The sequence below is a fragment of the Fringilla coelebs genome (assembly GCF_963513975.1).
Source record: "Fringilla coelebs genome assembly, chromosome: 9".
Classification (NCBI taxonomy): Eukaryota; Metazoa; Chordata; class Aves; order Passeriformes; family Fringillidae; genus Fringilla; species Fringilla coelebs.
In genome coordinates, this window is record NC_140067.1 from 6,325,312 (window position 1) to 6,345,604 (window position 20,293).

The window sequence follows — 20,293 nt, forward strand, 5'->3', positions numbered from 1 at the left end:
TAGAAAGTTTAGTATTCCTATCATAAATAGAAGCATGCTCACACTATTAATTTCTCTACCAAGCTATCTGTGTTCTTCCACTGTTAAAATTATGACTTGTTGGGGTTTTCTTTTTAGTTCTTTCTCTAATGATAAATGACACTGATCTAGAAAAAATATAAGAATACTCATATCATGAGGTTCATGGTATTTTGGAGGAGTTCAGTGTTGCAAGAGTGGCTCTGTGCTCTCAGGGAGGGGAGTGAGGGATTTGGAGCAATGCTGATGCAAAACAAACGTAGCTTTATTCCCCAAATGCACCATTTTGGTCATTTTATAACAAATGAAGACCTTGTAGAATCATGATCCTAGGGCCAATCCTGCCTCAGAAATGAGAGGTAGTTCCCACAAAACTGTTGTTCTCTGGAACTCATGTCTTGCCCTCCTCTTGAGGTGTTCCCAGAGCTTGAGGGTGGGAGAGGGAGGAGGAGAGGATGAGCTGTTCTCAGCAGCCCTTTGCTCTTAGGCTTCTGTTTTGGCTCCTAGCTGGGAGTCAATGTCATTTGACAGCTGCTTTTACCTCCCTGTCATCCTGCTCCCCTCATCCTCCCCTCGTGCTGCTTTGAAGGCAGCCCCTGGGGTCAGTGCCAGCCTGGCTTGTGCAGGAGCTGAGCCACTGCTGAGAGGGAGCCTGGGAAGCAGTGCAGAAGCAGGAGCCAGGCAGACCTGTCAATGGCTTTTTTTTTTTTCCCCTCCCTGAGTGTTAATTGTGGTCACAAGAGTTAAGTGTTGCTGTAAAATTAACATCTTGGTATTATGTATTTATTTTCCACCGTGTAGCTTCAATGTCAAGTTTACCCAGCAGACAAGTCAAAACAAGATCATTTTTTTTTTCCTAACTGCTGCTGTGGCAAGTCTCAGCCTGGGATCTCAGAAAATCACTGTGTTCCTTCTAGTTAGCAGCTAATAGGAAACAATAAAGATTTAAGGTTCAGAATTTAATTGGCACTGATGCTGATGCAGGAAGAACAAACTGCACATGATTTACTCTTCTGAAGCTTTATTGATTCTTTTTTGAAAGGAAAGCTCTGATGAAAGTAAAAGGAGGCATCTAATTTGCAAGTATTTCTACACAGTTTTTACTCTGAAATGTGCATTTCTATCCTCCTCTATCCCTGCTTGGTAAAAATGCCTTAAGATCTTCTGAATCAGAGGCAGATACTGAAAAACAAAAGGGTAAGGTTGTAATTTCTACTGTTCATCTTGTTCATTTGGATGGCATTGCAGCTTTCTTTCAGGTTAATTTTACATCTTTTCCAAGGCTAATGTCTCTCATGCAATTGTGAGCATTTTTAAGATAATGTGACATTAGCATATCCTCAAAATCTCCATCCCAGATTCTTGTCTTTTAATGACCTATTTCCAAGGATCAGACCTGGAATATCAGTCTCAAAGAGGTGGTGATGAAACCAGAAGCTTCCTGTTTCTCTGACATTACTTCTATACCAAAAGCTACAAACAGGATTTTTTTTCATCACTTACATAACTGAACTTTTGAATTTCAGTGAGTGACTGAGGGTTTTTCTTCAGGCATAGGCTGATTCCATGCTTGCAGAGTCTGCAGCAAGGTCAGAGATGTGTGGCAGAACTAACTGCCGATGTCTTTGAATGACTTCCTGCTTCCACAGCTTCCTTGCAAATCATGCTAGAGTCCTTGGGTTGTCATCACTGCCAAAGCCACCATAGTTGAACTTCCATTTAATAGCTGATCTCTCAGTCCATACTGTCAAGCAGTTTTGAAAATTTTGGAAATTCCCTTCCAATCTCATCTCTCCATTTTCTCCATAGCTTTGGTGACAGATTCCAGCCATTTCTCCTGCTCTGGAATCACAATTTGAAGTGCCTGTCATTGTGACACCATGACAGGCAGCTCTTAGCTTCCTCTTGGCTTTCTGCCATCCCTGCCATGTGTTTTCCTGCTACTTGTCAGGAATTTGTTTTCATGACACATCTGCAGGCAGACCTTTTCTGGGACTTCTCCTCTATTGGGCTTTAGTAATGGCCTCTTATTTCAAGGAAGAGGATTTTACAGAAACTATCTGAAATATCCAAAATCAGATGATGATGCTTACCTTTAAAACAGAGTGTCCAAAAGCCTTTATTTTTGCATTCAAGTGAAGAGTTTTAATGTTACTGAGCTGGTTTTACTGCTGGAGGAGATCATTCTGTGCCAGATCCCTGTCTATGGACATTGTAACTCAACTTCCTTGGTTCTTATTGAGACAGGGCTCCTGTTCTTGCATGTGTTACTTAAAAACACAAGTCTGCAGCATAAATTCACCAGATTTATTGTCATCAGTCATGCCTTCCATGTGACTGGATACATCCAGAAGGGGGATACATCCAGCCAAAGGGCTTTCTGACCCTTTTCTGATGGTTGGTGGGTAAGTGCCAGCTCACTGGCAGGATCACAAGCTCTTTATGAAATGTTTTTCAGCTGCTCTTGGGAATTGATAATTGATATTGGTATTTGTGTGCTTAAGCCTCACACACCACAGTGTCATGGTGGTGATCACACTTTAATAAGTGATCAGACTCCTGACTTCTCTCTTTCTTTGGCCTGTCAGGAAAGGCCAATTCTCTTCTTATGCATCTGTGTGAGTGCCTAAGGGTCATGTGTCCCGTTGATTTGGAAAATTTCTAAGCAGCGACCTGGGAGGATATCTTCAAAACTGTCCAGGTTGTGGTTACTCAAGGCTGATCTATTTCCACATACAACAAAAAAAGTGCTAATAAATCTATTCAAGTCCTTAAGTCTCTTTAGCCTGACTGTTACATAGATTGATTTGTTGGATGTGCCTCTAATTAATTCTCTTCTAAGTATTCTCCTGTAGATCATCAGAGAAGTGATTAGGATTTCACTGTCCTGTTTGAAACACTTTAGGTCCAGGGCACACTCTCTGTGCAGGTGAGTAACCAGTGAAATCTCAGTTCTTTCCTCAAGTTTCCAGCTTGTTACTGCTGGAGTTTAACAGATTTTTCTTCCCCATCTCAAATCCATGGTCCTGTTGATGAATGTGGATGATTCCAGGGGTAGAGGATGCTTGCTTGTCTCCAGCAGGGGATGTTCATCCTAAAAGAGAGAAGTAGTCCTGGAAACTCCACAGGATACAGCTGAATGACCTGGTTTTTGGTAGAAGTCTAGATCCTTGTCTGTTGTGGAAACTTATTTCCAAGGTATATTGGATTGCTGTCTGGATATTAGTGCAGAGCTCTCAGATGTCACTTAGTTACCCAATAAATCTGTCATCTCACCCTGTTAGCCATTAGTAGAAACAAGGACATTTGCTGCTTCTAGCAGCACCTCCCTGGTGCTGATAAATAACTGTTCTTCTTGGTCTGCTTCCTTTGTCATTGTTGCAGTGAGACAAAAAAAAAATATCTGGGACTATGTGAAAGATAAAGACTCGGTGTAACTCTCTTGTTGCTATAACAGAATAATAAAAAGACTGTGTGGGAGCAATTCATTACTCTTTTCCTTTCAAGCACTTAAAAGAAAAACAGAGCTGAAAATATTTCTTTGGGAGATACTGAAATATCTCATTAGTTCTTTCTTTTTATTGGCTGTTGAGGTGACAATTCTGTAACAGGAATGAACGTGAGGATGAATTTTGCTTTGATTTATAGGAATGTGTTAATTTGAGCTGAATAGATCTTTTCAGATCTTAATATTTGTTGTCTGTGAATCCTGTTTTGTATTACATAGTTTCTAGTTTTATTTTAGATCAAGGAATTCTGATGTTAATTCTGTGCAGTATTGGAGGTGTTTTGGGGAAAATGAGTTGCTGAGATTCACAAATCTATAATTTAACTTTTTTTCATTAAATGGAATAGTATTTACTGCTTATTTAATAGATAGAGAATTGCATGTCAAGGTAGGACAGAAAAGTGAGGAGAAAACAATTCATATGTTTAATTAATTAAATTACCCTTTATTCAGATCTTTCCATTTCAGTGAGATGACAAGTTTGCACAATAGAATAGTGAAATGGTCAGAATAGCTTTATATTAGCCCATTTACTGAAGCAATCATTTAGTTTTCTGTTGTTCTGCAGCAGATGAATGGTGGACTTTGTGACTGCAATCTGCAGAAGAGGTAACTCCTGTAGTGTTTTGGTCAAACACTAATGAAATTGCATTTAGTAGTATATTCAAAAAGCAGTGACTCTTCCATCATGGAAGAGCTTTGTGTGTTTCTGGGTCACTCAGAGCAGACTATTCATGAAGGTGGCTGCTGTTGAAGATGCAGCAAATAAACTTGTTGCATTGAGAGAGATTCAGCTGTGCACTCCTCTCAGAGGAACAAGATAATGTAGTTTTCTTTTAACATTTTGGAATTCTAAAGGAAAATGTGCTTTCAATATTGTTCACTTCAATATTGTAAACTACTTACATTTTTGATTTAGGCAGTCCATGTCTGGAAGCCAATCCAGTTCAGGAAAAATGCCTGAACCAGAGGTTGCAGGAGTGGGGCCTTAGCAGCACTTCTTTTCTTCATAAAGTCTTGCTGTTTGTAAAGAAAAGTTCCTCACTTGAGAGGCTTCCAGATAATTTTTGTCTTCAAATTGATCTATAGATTTCACAGTTACTGTTTATTTTCACTCTCCAGTAACACTTTCCCTTCACCTTCCCATGTCTGCACCTGTGTAGAACTTAGACTTCAGGTTTTCTAGTGTTGCTCTTGGCTTAGTGTGTTTATTTTAACTGTTGCTAATATTTTTCTGTTATCTGATAACCTGACAATTTGAACCTTACTAATTTGCTTTTCCCATCAACTTTGTATTCTACAAGTACATATGACTCATATGTGATTGTTCAAGTACTGACTTGTTTGGGGAAAAGACTTTAAGGAAAGAAAGAAGAGCCAGAGAGGATGCAGATTGGGCTATTTGGCCAGGTTGCAGCTACTTTTTTCAACTTAATTCTATTTTTTGAGGAAATGTGGTTAAACATTTTTAAATACACTAAAAGTAGTATTACTCAGGAAACCAAAACAAATTTGTATGGCTTCTTTTGGTAGACATAAAAAGCTGTATTTGGATTGTACCTTTGCATGACTCATTTTGTTAACTCAATGGAATTTAATCTCTGCTTCACTCACAGTCTTAGTGTCTTTAATTTTTTAAATTGTGGTGCAGATCAATGTTCACTTTATTGTGGAAGAGGAAGGAAGGCAGGGCTACAGTTGGCAAATGCTATAGATGGCAACAATAAAGATTGCTGTCCCTCATTCAGAAAACTCATGGTATGTTTTTACCTGTGCTGCCATTACTGTTACACTGAAACCTGTCAGTTAAAAGAGAGAGATAGAAGTTTTCATATTGCTGTATATTTTTAGTTCCTATGTTAAAAAACAAAAGCAAGTCTAATATCTGGTATTTGGTCATCCTCTTGCTTTATTTTTTAAAAATTTATTAGAAAACTGTTTCATATTGACTTTGGATACAAATAAAGATCTAGCTTTTCTATGATGTAACAATAAACTTTTGAAAGCTTTAAAGTTGTTTCCAATGCAATTATATTTGTGACACAAGTTCAGGGAAGCAGTGTTTTAAAATAATATTCTTTATAACTTTTATTCTACATCATAAAGAGGAAAATATATAATTTTTAAACATGTTAAATATGTTCTACATGAAAGATTTTCCTCTATCTTATTAAGTAAAGGAGGGGATTTTTTGGGTGGAAGATTCCATAGTTAAAGATGTAAACCAGCAATTTCTTGCTTCTATAGCACAACATAGTTCAGAGCTGAGATTAGAGAAACCCTGTAGAGTGGCTAATACTTGAGGGCATCCCCAACTAGAAAAGTATGTGAATTTAGGCATGGGAGGAAGGAAGGATCTGCTTTAAATTTAGTGTAGGGTCACTGAGTCTTAATGATAGATTAAACAAGGGAGGTGGAATAATGAATAGGGGTATGCAATGTGTAGCACTAATACCAGAAGTCCGTGGTTTTCACTGGTTATTTAATGTCTTTTCCCATATGTTTCTGAATAGAGCAGGTTATGGCAGGGATGAGCTAAGGAATAGCTTTGTTAGTGAATTGCTTAATAGACTGAATTCTCTTTCTAAAAATGTGTATGTATATAGGAGAGCTGCTAATAGAATCATCTGCACCTTACATGCATATACCTTAAATGCAGCAGTGTTAGTAACTGTATTTGTAATTGATGTGTGTATGTTAATATTCTTAAAACCCACTGTGAAGGTTTGTCAGCAATTCTTTTCCACTGTTAAAGCAGAAATCATTTTCAATTTATTTCTGAATATTATCAATATAAAAACCCCTAAAGAAGTTTTGATTTGGTAGACACAATGATGAAATGGAGGAAGTACCCAGAAATGTTTTTGTTAGTAGAAATTTGACTGACAGCTCAATGAACATTGTTTTATAGTTTAACTTGAATTCAGAATAACATGAATAGAATACCTATTCCAATGCAACCACATCAAAGAATGTATTAAATTCATAGTTACAGTGACTGAGAAAAGATGTCACAGTTTACTTTAGAGCTGACTTCCTACACAGCTTTCACTGATACCAACAACTGAATGAGCCAGGGAAGTCAGCACTTGAGTTACTGATGGGTTTCTGGATGACCCATCCTCTCTTTTTATGGTGGTAATATCAGAGTCTTCAGAGAAAATGCACCTTGCACTGAATTTTTGCTTTGGGAAATTAATGTAATGCACAAGACATTTTATATCTGTGGCTCATCTTCCTTTCTAGATGCACCTTGTGTGCTGGCCCGAGGAATAAAAGGGCTGCAGGGTGAGTCTGCCCAGCTCTCCTTACTAAGCAGCAGGTTTGCTGTGACCTTTAAGTGTAAAAGTGGAGGGAAGAGAGAAGTAAAACACTGAAGTTAGAGGTATTGGAGAATTTCTGTATGTGAAGGTGCTTCCCAACTCTCTGCATGACAGCAGTGCTTAGCTTCTCAAAGTTGATAGATTTAACTGTTTTTCATATAATGTGCAAATTTCTGAATATTTTATAATTATTGACCATTTACAAAAATTTGGAATAGATTTCATGTTGTCTCTAGAAGAAAGAAAATATGGACTCTCCCAAAAGTTGATTTTACTGATTTTCTAGAGAACAAGTAAAAACAGAGAAGAAAATACTGCTTTTGTGATGTTCTCTTTCTTACACCAAAATGAGTAGGCTTATTACTTAAAATAAGGATTGCTCTGAAGCAAATGTGGCTTATGCATTTTTTAAGACTGAAACTGAATCAGTTTCTATTTTGAAATGTAGTTGGGTAGGAGTGGAAGACACTGTTAATCAGTGAAATGTGTTCAGGAGAGTATTTCTTGGAGTCATAGTCTGAGATTTGGGGGAGGTGATAGGATTCCTTCTCTCTTTGAACCAAAGTGAGAAAAAACTTGTAAGTGGGAGGTTTTTGGTTGGGTTTTGGTTTTTTCTCCCTTTCCCTCCTGCATGTATCTAAATGGTGCTCTTTACTATGATTAAACAGTAACTTCCATTCTACTCCTTACTAGTTCCTAAAATGACCATTTGTTCTACCATTCCTTGGTTTGAGTGATTACTTTTGAAACCCCTGAATATTCCCAAGCAGGGAAGTGACCAAAGACCAGTTTATGGATTTATTACACTTGGGCTGTTGCAGCCCAGGTGCTTTTTAAATGAAGATGAGGATGTTTGACTAGAAATATATCTGAATAAATTTTTCTTTTGTTCTGAACATGACAGCTGTGAAAAGGTAACAGATCTTTCCACTGCAAGAGTCACATTGACTCTCTCTTTTATTTCCAGTGATGATTCAGACCCTAGAAACAATCTTTAATGCCCTTTTCAGTGGGAGCCTGACTATATCCATGACAGTTGGTAACTGAATAAATGCACAAGTGATGTGGACAGGCTGGGACCAGGCCCCACCTGGCATGGAGATTTTATCTTCCCAGCTTTAATTCATACTTTACCATTACCCAGTGGAGTTAGTATCTTCTGGTAAGTCTGAAAGATGTCAGGATGGACAGAATGTGGATTTAATAGTTGAAATTGTGGTTTCATACCAATCTTGAATAGCTTGGATCAAAGTTAATGCTCTTGGCACATACTTAACTTCATGATCAGTACGTGTCAAGGTGTTTGGCAATCTCTGGACATTTCAGGACATAAAATCAACTGGAATTGGGACTTTAGGGGTAAAAATATTAGAAACTGTATTTACCCTTCATATTGCAACTGAATGTTTTGCCTGTTGATGGTGATGTGGTAATGGATGCCTGAGGAACAGTTGCCTTTTGTCTTTCATCATGTGCATAGAGGTGAGGTAAACCTTGGGTCATTTAGGAAGCTAAGAAGTGGTATTTTCTCAAATGACCATTCCTTCTGAATGGAAAAACCAACTAGGACTTCAAAATGTGTCTTTTCTGTGTCAGTGCATGTCAAACAATCAAACAAGCAAGCAAACTTCAGGTATTATCAGTAGTTTTATTTTGTTAGTAGAAGTGTTTGAGGCGTTTTCAAATAAATTTGTAAAATTGTTTTGGCAGTAAGTCTTTGTTGTTTGATCTCTTTTAACCCTAATCACATCTTCCTTTCAATCTCTAATGTCACAGCTAGCTCACACTCTTAGTTCTTTCATACCCCATTTCAAGCTCATGCTTGTGTGCTGCTAAAATGATTTTTTAAAAAATACTCATGTCTCTTGCCCCAATTTCTTAAGAATGTGTTTTCCCTTCTCCTTCTATAGGAATTTGTTTCTTCTTTTAACCTTCTATTAAAAAAATCAAAGGGTCATGCAGTTTAAAGTTCAGAGGGGATTATCACAATTAGGTCTCCTAGGCACTACAAGCAATGAATAATAATAATTATGTGAGCTGAACCTTTGCACAGTGCAGGCCATATAGCAGCACCCTGGAACTTCAGCATCAAGTTCAGAAGATTGTACCTTGCATTTAGCAATAATGCTGCCCTAGAAGGATGGCTGATTTTAGGGATTTAAAGGTGGAGATCAGCAAAGGGGTTTCTTTATTTTACAGAATTAAAACATGCATGTATGCTGTCAGAAAACTGAGGCATTGAGAACTAAACTCACATTTTAAAGACAGCCAGACAGCTGTATATAGAATTTTAATATAGTGTATAATGCACCATTGTAAATGTACTTAACATTTGCCACCTTAACATCAGCTCATGAAAAGGCTGATCCAAAGCAGTGGCAAAAAGTAGCATCTGGTAGCTTGAAGAGAGCTCAGATCAATTCTCAAAATTGTCTGGACAGGAAGCTGAGGTCTTGCTAAGTATTTGAGGGAACATCTCATGCTTGGGGCATCCATGTCTTCAGATTGTGTTGTAAGTATGTATATATATAAACACACACATGTATATATGTATTGCATGAGGCAATCAGTTCACACATCAGAAGATTCAGTAAAGTTTAGCTGTAGCCTTACTTTTATTTTCTGTTTCAAAATTTGCAGGTTTTAACCAAAATTATACTAATATTAACTAATGAGCCATTTTATTGTAGGTTGTAATGGTGAGATATACACTTGGCACAGATCCATTAAAAAGGTCAAATTACATCCAAGAAGGGTTGGTTTAAAAGAGGTTTAAAATACAAGCTCAAATTAATGAAATAGGGGATAATGAATTCTGAGTAATTGTGAAATCTATTAAAATAATTTATTCACAATATTATTTCTATTGCTGAAAGGAAACTGCCAAACACTTCTTTACAAAAACTTACGAAGTGTAATGAATCTTAGGTGTTATTACACATAATGAATTTTTAAATAACCTGGTCATTCCCAAACTGGATGCAGTTCTGATAACTCCTGGTTGACAAAAATGTCAAAAATTATCTGGATGAGTGTTACAGCTCAGAAATCCAGTTGCTCAGTGAGGCTGTGAGGTGAGTAGGTGGTGTCATGGAAAGTGTGTCTCAGCTGTAGGACAAGGGGACAGAGCACAGCCAGCTAGCTAAGGAAAAACCAGTTTATTTTCTGAATTTAGGACATTTAAAGTTTGCCAGTAGTATTTCACGGAAGTTATTTGGAGTAGCTGTAGTCATCAAGAATTTATATAAATTAAGTAGAGTTAATAGGGATTTTTTGGCTTTAGTTTGATGACACATTATGATGGATGTGAATCTGGGGAGTGAGGCTGTTGGTGCTTGGCTGGGGAGTAAAGAATCCTCATTCCTTTGTGGAAGTGGTGCTTGTGCCTCATATTTAGTGCCTTACTTTCCCAAATGAGATGTTTTTACTAAACTGCTTTGGTGAATCGTCTCTCTGTTAAGGTTACTGTCTGCTTTCAGATTCTTTCTCCTGAAAGTTTTCCTCCCTCTCCCATTTTTAAGTTCATAACAGCCAAGCAATACATTAACTTTGCATTTACTTACCTTAGTCTGTCAAAGTAGTTACCAGTTTCTCCTTCTCTCTCAAACTGAACGTAGTGTTTACATTAAAATATTCATTTAATCTCTAGGTACGTGAAGTTCTTACTCCACCTTTTCAACCATGACAGGCAAAATTCATGCACTTCAAACTCTCTTCTAAATTGGAATTTGAAACATCAGAAAATAGATTTGCTCCCTGTTTAATATTATATAATCTTCTTTTTTTGAACTCTTATCAGCAAAATGTCACCCAAAAATTGCACATTATTTTCCACATCTGATTTAATTGGAACAATTTCACCAAACTTTTTAATGAAGATACTGGCCCAGTATTTACTGAATATTACAGTGCAATGCAACTCATTTTTGGCATAGTTTAAACTGGGTTTATTTGGGTTCAACCACTGTTCCATACACTTTAAAGTTGGATGCATTAGTGGCATTTCTGTACATGAAATATATTTAATTTTAGGTAAATGGTACACAAAAACTTGGCATAAAAATTTCTACTGGTTTTGTGTGTGTGTGTTGTAACTCACTGATAAATTCTGCTTTGTATGTGGCTGATGTACAATGGACATTCAGGTTCTCATAGGACCCTTTGGGAAGGCCTGAAATTGTATATAGCTTTTAATTTGAAAATTAAACAGTCCTGAGAGGGAAGAGAGTCCTACTTTCATGAGCTATGTATGTTTTGGTGCTTTTATTTGTTTCTGTTTTACTCGTCATAATAGAATAAGCAAGCAGTGTGTTTTGGAACATTGGATTAAAATCAATTATGTTAGAATAGAATGCATTTCTGTTCTGCATTAAACAAGAAACAAGGTTTCTAAGCTTTAGCCTACTAAGTGGGAAAACTTAATAAATGCAGACTTGAATATTTTCAGAGATAATAAAACCAAAAATTGTAATTCCAATTGTAATTGGAATAAAAAATTAATTAGAAAATGTATTTTAGTAATACACACAGTGGAGTTCCTGTGCATTTTATAAAAATGCTGAATCATGGCTGACTTTTGCTGACAGGCTTGGGCAGGTGAGGGTTTTTTCTGCATTCAGTATAGATTTTAAATATTTACATTGGAAGTGTATTTTTTTTCCTTTAGATTACAACAGAGTGAATTGAATATGTGTAAATGTAAACAGCATAGTGAGTCTTCCTTAGAGACTTTCAGTGGTATAAAATCTGTGAGAAACAGATGCTGTTATTTAAAAATAGCCCAATCCTAACATCTTAATTCATTAATTGGAAGCATTCTGTAATTTAAACTTGAGTCAGCTGCTAGAAGGACAGGCAGGTTATAATTTGATGTCTTTAGAATTGCACAATTATTTCTAAAATAAAACTTTAACTAAAATTAAAATTTGATTATTTAAATAGCCTTTGGTTTTTTTTTATGTTGTAGTATAGTTTGTTGGTTTATGTACTGGAAATATAAGAACACAAGCAAAATTGTGAGTGGAGCTGACTAAGAACCTTCCCCTTAAATGAGTCTTGGGTAGAGTAACCTGAGAGTTCTGGTTTGGGTGTTAGTGGTGGCTCACACTGCACTGCTTTACTATATGTGAATATATCCTACCTGTGGGTAGCTGGCTAAAAATTACTTTTAAAGTTAAGAAATTCAGTTTTTCCTTTGGCTCATGATATCCTTTTCCTGATAAAATGCAAAATCCTTTTTCTTTGCTATGACAACATTTGAAATATGGATTACTTGTTTTGGTTTGTCATTTTCCTTCCTAACTTCTTCAGTTTGTGTCTTGTGTTTTCTGTTATCCTGGACCAAATCTATTGCAATAGGTTGTGGCAGAGGTGCTGATTCAGAGATTCCTTCTCTCTAGTTTTGCATCTCTGTATTTTCAATAATTCTCATTAGTCCACAATTAACTGAAATCACCCTTTTATCTAACCAATATTTGCTCAGAGCTGTTGATAACATCATGATCTTTTCAAATTCACCATAATAACCTTTGATGCTTCTCCGTGCTTAGGAACTTGGTTGGTTCTGCCCCTGCTTCCCATCTATTCCTGCCAGATTCCCAGTGCTCTTTTCTATCTGTTGGAATTTTGCCTGGCAGAGGTGTTAAAGGCTTTAATTTATAATCTTTAAGCCTATCAATTCAGCTGGGTTTGCCTCCTTTCTTTCCATCTTTCTTCACCAGAATGCTTCTGCTTGCTTTGGAGTTCTTCCTGGCACTGCCCCATCCATTTCATTGCTGTCCCCTAAAAATTTTGGTTACTTGTTTTGACTTCTTCTCTGTTCCAATGTCAAAGTCAAGATTTCTGCTGTACCATCAGTGCCCCATGCAACCTTGGACTGTCTGCATCTGATCTCATTTCCCTACATCCCCCAACTCACATTCCACATTCCTCACAGTCCTCTGACTTTATTGCTCCTTTTGTCTGCCTTTCATGCACTCATTTTTGCACTGTCTTTCATGCTGCCTATGTGCCTGGAACAGTCTTTAGCATCTCAGCCAATTTACAGCTTTGCATAAATTATATTTAATAATAAGACTAACAAAAGTTCATTATGTACATTATTTCACTTAACTTTGTACCTGCATAAGCTGAAAACAGCCTGAGGGAAACTACTGTTAAACTTTGTTGTGATTTGTTGTGATTCAAAGATACAGATTCAGGCATGACAGTTCTTTGATGATTCAGCATGAATTTATTTTTAAAAATAATTTATTAAGTGTTAGGTCTTTGTTTTTTGAGAGTAGGTTTTAGATTTTTCTAATTCAGAGATGAGAAAATAGCTACTTATTCCTGCTGAGTGCAATCACCAGAGGGTCGTTGTCATCACAGTACCTGGTACAGACTTTTTGCCCTGTGGTACATTTTGCTTCACTTTATCCTTACTGATATGAATGTGGCAGGACTTTCAATGTTGGATTAGCTTCATATCTGCAAACAAAGTGTATCTTTTGTGTTTAACCTTACTTTCAAAGCAACATGTTCATCTGTTTAAAGAAACCAGTGAAAGATTGGAAGGTAACGTTCTGCCTCTGTCTGGGAAATTTTCTGAGTGTGTTGGCTGCTCTGACATATGGGTTTTCTTAAAATGTTAGAAGTTGTTTAATATTTTAACTCCATTTAAAACTAGTGAAAATGAGCTGAAGGTAAAACTTCACATGGTTTCTCAGCATCAATGTATAACAGCAAGGCAGGGCATTATGCAGGAATTACACATAATTTTCCAAGTAAGACTGCCTCTGAAATATATGGGCTATTTTTTCTTTTTTTTTAATTTAATTTAAATGGTTGTATTGATACTGTTTACAGCTGAGTAGTGAAACCAAATAGATGTGCCTTTAATGTTTTTAAATGATCTCTTATATTCTGGAGATGATAATCTGAGGGGTGGCTGCCATAGTAATGTGCCAGTCACCATGGCATCTGAACATTATGAAAAGACATTCTGGACTGCACAAAGACAATGCCACCAATTTGTATTTCAAACTGATCAAAAGTGCAAGACCAAAAAGTTTGCCAATAAATGTAGCTCAGTGGATGGCACTGCAATTTAGAGTTTGCTTTCAGTCCTCCTCTCAATGCCAAGTGAATTTATAAGTAAAATCCTTAACACAGACTTTGTCCATTTGCTGGGCTAACTTTTTTCAGTTGTGTGAAGAGTGTGGCTGTAGATTTTTATTGACCCAGTGGAGGAGCAGTTCACAGTTCTGCTTTATAGAAATCTTTAGAACTTTTTCCTCCTCATGGAGTTTTTCACTTTAAACTAAAATTAAGTCAGTTAATGAAGAAAAGGGGTTTTCTATACTCAACTGGTAAATATTCTAATCTCTTAAACATTTTACAATCTGCTTTCATAAATTAGGTCAGTTAATGAAGAAAAGGGGTTTTCTATACTCAACTGGTAAATATTCTAATCTCTAAAACATTTTACAGCCTGCTTTCGTAACATTATTCTAATTATCAAAGAAACCAAAAATCCAATCATTATTTAAAAGCAAGCTTATTTTATCTTAAATAATTGATTGTGGCTTGTTGTTTGAAAGAGGACTACTTTGGCATGAATTCCAAATCCAGTTATGATCTTAACTCAAGCAGTTTGTTTAATCAAACATTACTCTAATCAGTCTTACATGGTCCCCTACCCCGCCAGGCCTGCCTAGAACAACTGGTTTATTCTGCGACGAGTTGCTCAACAGATGTCATTCTGCTAGAATAATGCAGCAGAATACTTGTGCCTTGGCTAAAATTACTTCAACTTTGATCACTTTTGTCCAGCACATCAGTCTGGCATTGTGCTTTATACCAACATAACACTTTACCCCGAGCATGCCTTTCAAGCTTAGAATAGCAGAGGAATGTTATTGAATTCAGTGCAGTTACAGATGAGTTAATGAAAGAAGGGAAATACTGTTTTTTTCATAATGCCTTTCTGTTGTGCTTTGGAATTAAAAGGGAATTTGAGGAATGTGACTTCCGAGTTATTTATTTTTACTTCTGAAGGCTTTTTGAAAACAATATTATGTAGTCCTATTGATCTCATGTTTCTGTAAATAAGTTTCACTTGTTATTTAAAAATAGTGCACTTCGGAGTTTTATTTTGTGAAAATAATACTATTTCTGCTGTGTAGCTGGAAAACAAATATTTTACAGGGACAGTTTATCCTGGTTTTTAATGCAAGAAAATGAAACCAGCAAGAACTGTGGCCTTGTGATCACACAGGTCAGGATTGTTACATTTTGGGTTGTTGTGGGGTCAGTATGAAGGAATGTTTCTTTACAAAGCCACCAAGGACACTATGAGGAAGCACTAAAATGAAGTCCACTTGAATTGCTAATAAATACTTCAGTATCCTGTGTCTTAAAGACTCTGTGTTCTTGTTCCAATTCTTTTAGTTAAAATATGGTTGTAATTTTTGGGTTTTTTTAATTGAAGCATAGTTCCCAGGTCAGTCACCCTGCAAAAACTCCTGAACAAAACTAATATTAACATAAAGGTTATCATGTGTACATGTAATTTACCAGTTTTAGAAAAAAATGGAGAGATATCTTAATGATTCTAAGACAGTGACCTGTGCAGAATATTTATATTCAGAAAGCTTTAAACTTATGGTATTGAAATTTTTATCTGCATAGCCTGTGTATTAAATCTGTCCAGAAATGAGACAATGCTTCACAGTTTTTCCTAAGGGGCACTTTTTTAGCATGAAATAACTGCTAGTACTAAAAATAATGAGAAAAAGCAACAATCGTGGAAGGGAAGATCTGAAAATACAGTAAGAGCACTTGTGCTTTGGGTTGGATCTCAGTATGCCCTGAGTTTTCTCAGTTGTGGATATTTATTGACAACTTTGTGACTGTGGCATTAAGAATGTTTTGAAGAATGTGGCCCAAATCAACATTTGTGAGGAATACTATGTGTGGAAATCTCTGCCTTGTCCTCACCCTCCCTGGGATCTTTACAGTGATTAGAACAATTGTTTCACTGCTTCATGTCTGCAGATGTATTCTTCATCCATTTATTGTTGTGCAGAATTTCAAAGAAAGGATCCATGGAGCATTTGTTTCTAAAGATGATCCAGGGAAAGAGTTTTGTTGCTATTTCATTATGCAAAAAATATTTTTAGATGAAAATCTATTGCCAGATGTTTCTTATACATCCTGTACTAAAAATAAATGACAATTTTTAGAGGGAGCATATGTACTTTACATATGTTTATATTACTTTGCCATGGAGTCAAACCTCAACTGTGCTTCAGTGCTGAAGATCTGTCAACTACTGATTAATAGGTAGGATCAAATGATATAAAATACCCCTCTTACTCTATTCTCTTCCTAAGAATGGTACTGTAGAATCATCTTTCATCCATTTCTGGAATATGAAACCTTTACCTAAATGGATTATGTTAGCATCTACCATTTTGGCAAATTTCAGCTTTCTTTCTGATTTGTTGCAAAATATTTTTCTATTCAGAAAAAGTTGTTAACTCAGGGTTAGTGCACTAGACTGCAGGCGAGGTGCTAGCTCAAAGATCTTTTCCTGCTGACAGCTATAATATAATAAATTGAATTTTTTTCAGTTCATGGAAGTTTTAGTAATTCTCATAGCAGAAGTTAGAGCACAATTAATTGCTGTTTGTTTCCTGTTGACAAGTGAACAAGTGAAAATCTAAAGAAGGCATCAAAGGACGATTTTTGGAGTAGCCTTGTGATTTGCTTTAAGTCAAATATTATCCATCTGCCTTAATATCTTTTAGTTTAATGGGTTCTTGGAGCAAGTTCTGATTTATTTTTATTTTTTTCCAGGTGAAGAGGAATGTGTATGACCTGACCAGTATCCCTGTCCGTCACCAGGTGTGGGAAGGTTGGCCTTCTTCTGCCACAGATGACTCAGTGAGTTCCTTGGCTTCTCATCTCATTCCTGCCTAGAAAAGGCTGATTTTACATGGATTTTTGATTGGAATCACTCTGTAGCATTTACTGTCTCTTATGCATCACTGTAACATCACACACACTCAGAGTGCTGGCGTGGAAGACAGAAATGCTCAAGGTTTGGGTGCCTGCAGCTCAGGGATATGATTCCTGTGAATCAGATTCAGTGCATGATTCATGTCCCATTTCAGTGATCTAGACTGAAGCAGAGCTGCACAGCATTTTGGAAGTTGAAATCTATTGAGAGATTGAACTTCAGGCCAAAATTCCTGATTTTTATGTGTGCTCTGAGGGCACATCTAGATATTTTTCACAATACATTAGCTCATCCGGCTCATGCTCAAGCCTCTGCCTGACTTCAGAGCAGGAATTGTTCCTGCTGAAATCAGTGAGGGGTCACCACCAGTGACAGAATCTAGTGACTCAGAATTGCCCAAAAATTCATGAAATTGTGGGACTTACCTGCATTAGATATTAGACTTGCTTCCTTGCAGGGTCATCCTTACAATGTGTTTTACAGCATGTCTTTCAGTTTCCTTCTGCTAGTATGTTTCCAGTGCCAGCTAGTGAGGTCTGCCTTTCTTTAGGAAAAAACCCAACCAATCCACTAAAAAAATGCCTAAAAGATTGATATAATTATGTAGTTATGTTGTATGTAGATTTTGTGACCTGATAAAAATGTAGAAAAATTAAGTTTTTATTGAACTTGATCATTCTACAAAGTGAAAATGGATTTGGAGTTTGCTTTCTTACATATTGCCATTATCTGCCGTGCATTACTTTCCTGTCCATTTCTGCTCTCTTGTAAAGGAAGAATTGCTCTTTGAATATGACTGCTCCTTTTTTTGCTCTGAGTCAAGGATTTATGCCAATTAAAAAAAAAGCCAAAAGGCAAAAGCTATCTGAATTTCCAGTGTACTTGTAAAGTGTATCTGTGGTGGTGTTTGCAGAAACAGTATTTAAGTTTGAGAAAGGTGGGTGAATCTCAGTCCATGTATGCAAGGGCATATCTGAGCAAGGTCTGAAATAACAGAATGGTGTCATGTGGTAATTACAGGCTCTGAAATGTGGATCCATTTGAACATTTTATTAGTTTACATTAGCCCCCAAAAAAATTGGAAACTCAACACTTCTAATCTGTTTTCCCACAGCTGTTAGGTTTTTGTGTAGTTTTCCCCTCCTTTTCTTCTGAATAGGATACCTCACATATGCAAAACTCATGAATCTGCTTTAAGTCTTTTTTTACAAGTGACATTGTTGCAGGTGAATTTTTTCCCTTTTCATTTTTAATGAAATTGGTGAATGTTGAGTCTGCTCTGAAGCAGACGAGTCCTCAAGGCTCACTGCTCGAGTCTGGTGGCGCTGGAACTTGTCAGCTGTGTAAACAGACTGGAGTGTGTTGCCAACAAAAATACAATTAATTTCTGTCTAAAATTAGAGGCTGTAGCTTACTATTTATAAAGATTTAATGATAGCAATGACTATCTATGCTCCTGTGATCTGAACTTTTTTTTTTCCCCAAATTAGAAATATTCGGTAATAATTACTTGAGTAATTAATCATGATCTCTTGAGTTCAGTGACAAATTTTTAAGATCACTTTTTCCATCATGAGTTTTTAATTTGCTGTCTTATAGGGTACCCCATTGCAATTAAGGAGTTAAAGAAAGACTTGATTAAAATACTTTTTCATTTGCATGTTATGCAGCATAAGAAATACTTTGTAATACCACAGGAGGTTTTTTCAGTGCAGTTCTCGTTAACCTTTGGCTTAGCAAACAGGACAACTAAATAGACTTGGCATAATTGGATTCCTGTATCATCTTGAGTCTCTTATGAACCTGCCAGACTACAGTCTTCTGACATTATCAGGAAATTTAGTGGAGTCAATAGTAATTTAAAACATTGTTGCTTCATCTCCCTTCAGAGTTAAGATATGTTCTCTGCTTGTACTACCTAATGGAATATGGGATACTGTATGAATTGTCAATAACTCTTTCAGATCTTTCTCCCACTTTCACCAGGGAAATGGGTATCAAAACCTCCCCATGCAGGAGAATGTTTTTGTGCTGTGACAGTTTGATTGTGGGAAACAAGGCGTACACAGGCCGTGCAAATCTCATTTCACCGTTCAGCAGGGACAAGTTTTAGCTTTTATTGAGCCTGAATAACTTTAATGCCACAAATTATATCTGTTCTGCTCATTAAAGTTCAAGGTAAATGGATGAGTTTTAACTCATTCTCTTTTTTTTAAATGCATTTACATAAGTAAAACTTAAATATATTCAAAATGTTAACTTAGCTATTTTTGCACATATAGCATCAAGTGATACAGTGAAGTCTTGAAAATAATCCTAGAAAACCAAAAACCATAATTTTAATTTACTTTAAACACACTCACAATATCTTCTCAGTTTTTATTTTGGATTTTATAACAATCTTAGCATTGCAGAGTTTGAAAGATGAGAGGATGCCAGAATAATTTAGTAAAATTTCTGAAATTCATTCCTTTTTTTTTTCTCTATTGGCCGATTTTCTAGACTTCCACTGGTAATTACCACACGTGTCACGTGGAATGAGCAAATATGATCACTGTAAAAAAAAGATCTCAGATGGGCTGAAGGTGATATTTTAGTTACAGGTTTTACATGGAAGCATTGTGATTTTATTTATATGTATGGGTGACTCTTTGGGTGTTAGTTTTACATATTAGTGTTAAAACTCTTTTTTCCCCATGAAGTCACTGGGTTTTGATTTATTTCAGTAGAATGAGTTGTTGTCTGTGACGTTTCAGTGGTTTTTTGGTATCATAGAACAAAACCCAGTAGAGGAAGAAGGAGGGAGGTTGTTTTCTTACTGCTTTTTGTTCTTGGTATTTAAGCTACAGGTTTTTTTTCAATTGGTTCATTGTTTTAAGTCATTTCAGCACAGCAGTGAGAAATCTGCTGCGTTGTAAGTAACAACAGTGAGCTTGTCAAAATGGAACGTATTTCTGCATCAAAAAGATGTAAAAGTTCTAGGGTGAGGTTTGAGGAGGGGAAAGGGGAGAGAGGCAGAAGCAGAAGATGAAGTGTCTGGTGTTGTAACTGTGCCCTGGCACGTGGATCCCATCCAGGGGAGCTCAGCATCCAAGCTCCCCCTGCTGCCAGGAACGCTCTGTTCCCACAGTGCTGCAGTTGGCCAAGACCTTCAGTCCTCATTTCACATCAGGTAACTCCTCTGCTTCTTGGTGTAGGGGAGCCACTGGAATCTTGCTCAGGCAGCTGTAGGTGCACACTGACGAGTTTCTCTGCTGTGGGGCTGAACAGTCAGGCAGGACAAGCGTGTTGCCACTGACGCGTTGAGGGTCTGCATCATCCCTTGGGAACACAACCACCTTTATCCCCTGGGAACAGCACCACCTTCCCTTCCGTGGTGGCTGGAGCAGATGGGGTTGACATTCCTTAGATGAATTTAGTAGAGAATTCTGGGCTATTAAA

At 36.8% G+C, this 20,293-nt stretch overlaps 1 protein-coding gene across 2 annotated transcripts in view; it reads left to right on the forward strand.

Annotated features, from left to right (window-relative positions):
* The window catches only part of FAF1 (Fas associated factor 1), a 152,893-nt gene that overhangs the window by 64,768 nt on the left and 67,832 nt on the right, over positions 1-20,293 (forward strand). For both annotated transcript variants that reach the window (XM_084211147.1, XM_084211148.1), the window contains one exon: positions 16,690-16,776. In XM_084211147.1, coding sequence (XP_084067273.1) covers positions 16,690-16,776 — 87 coding nt within the window. The remainder of the gene's footprint in view (positions 1-16,689; positions 16,777-20,293) is intronic.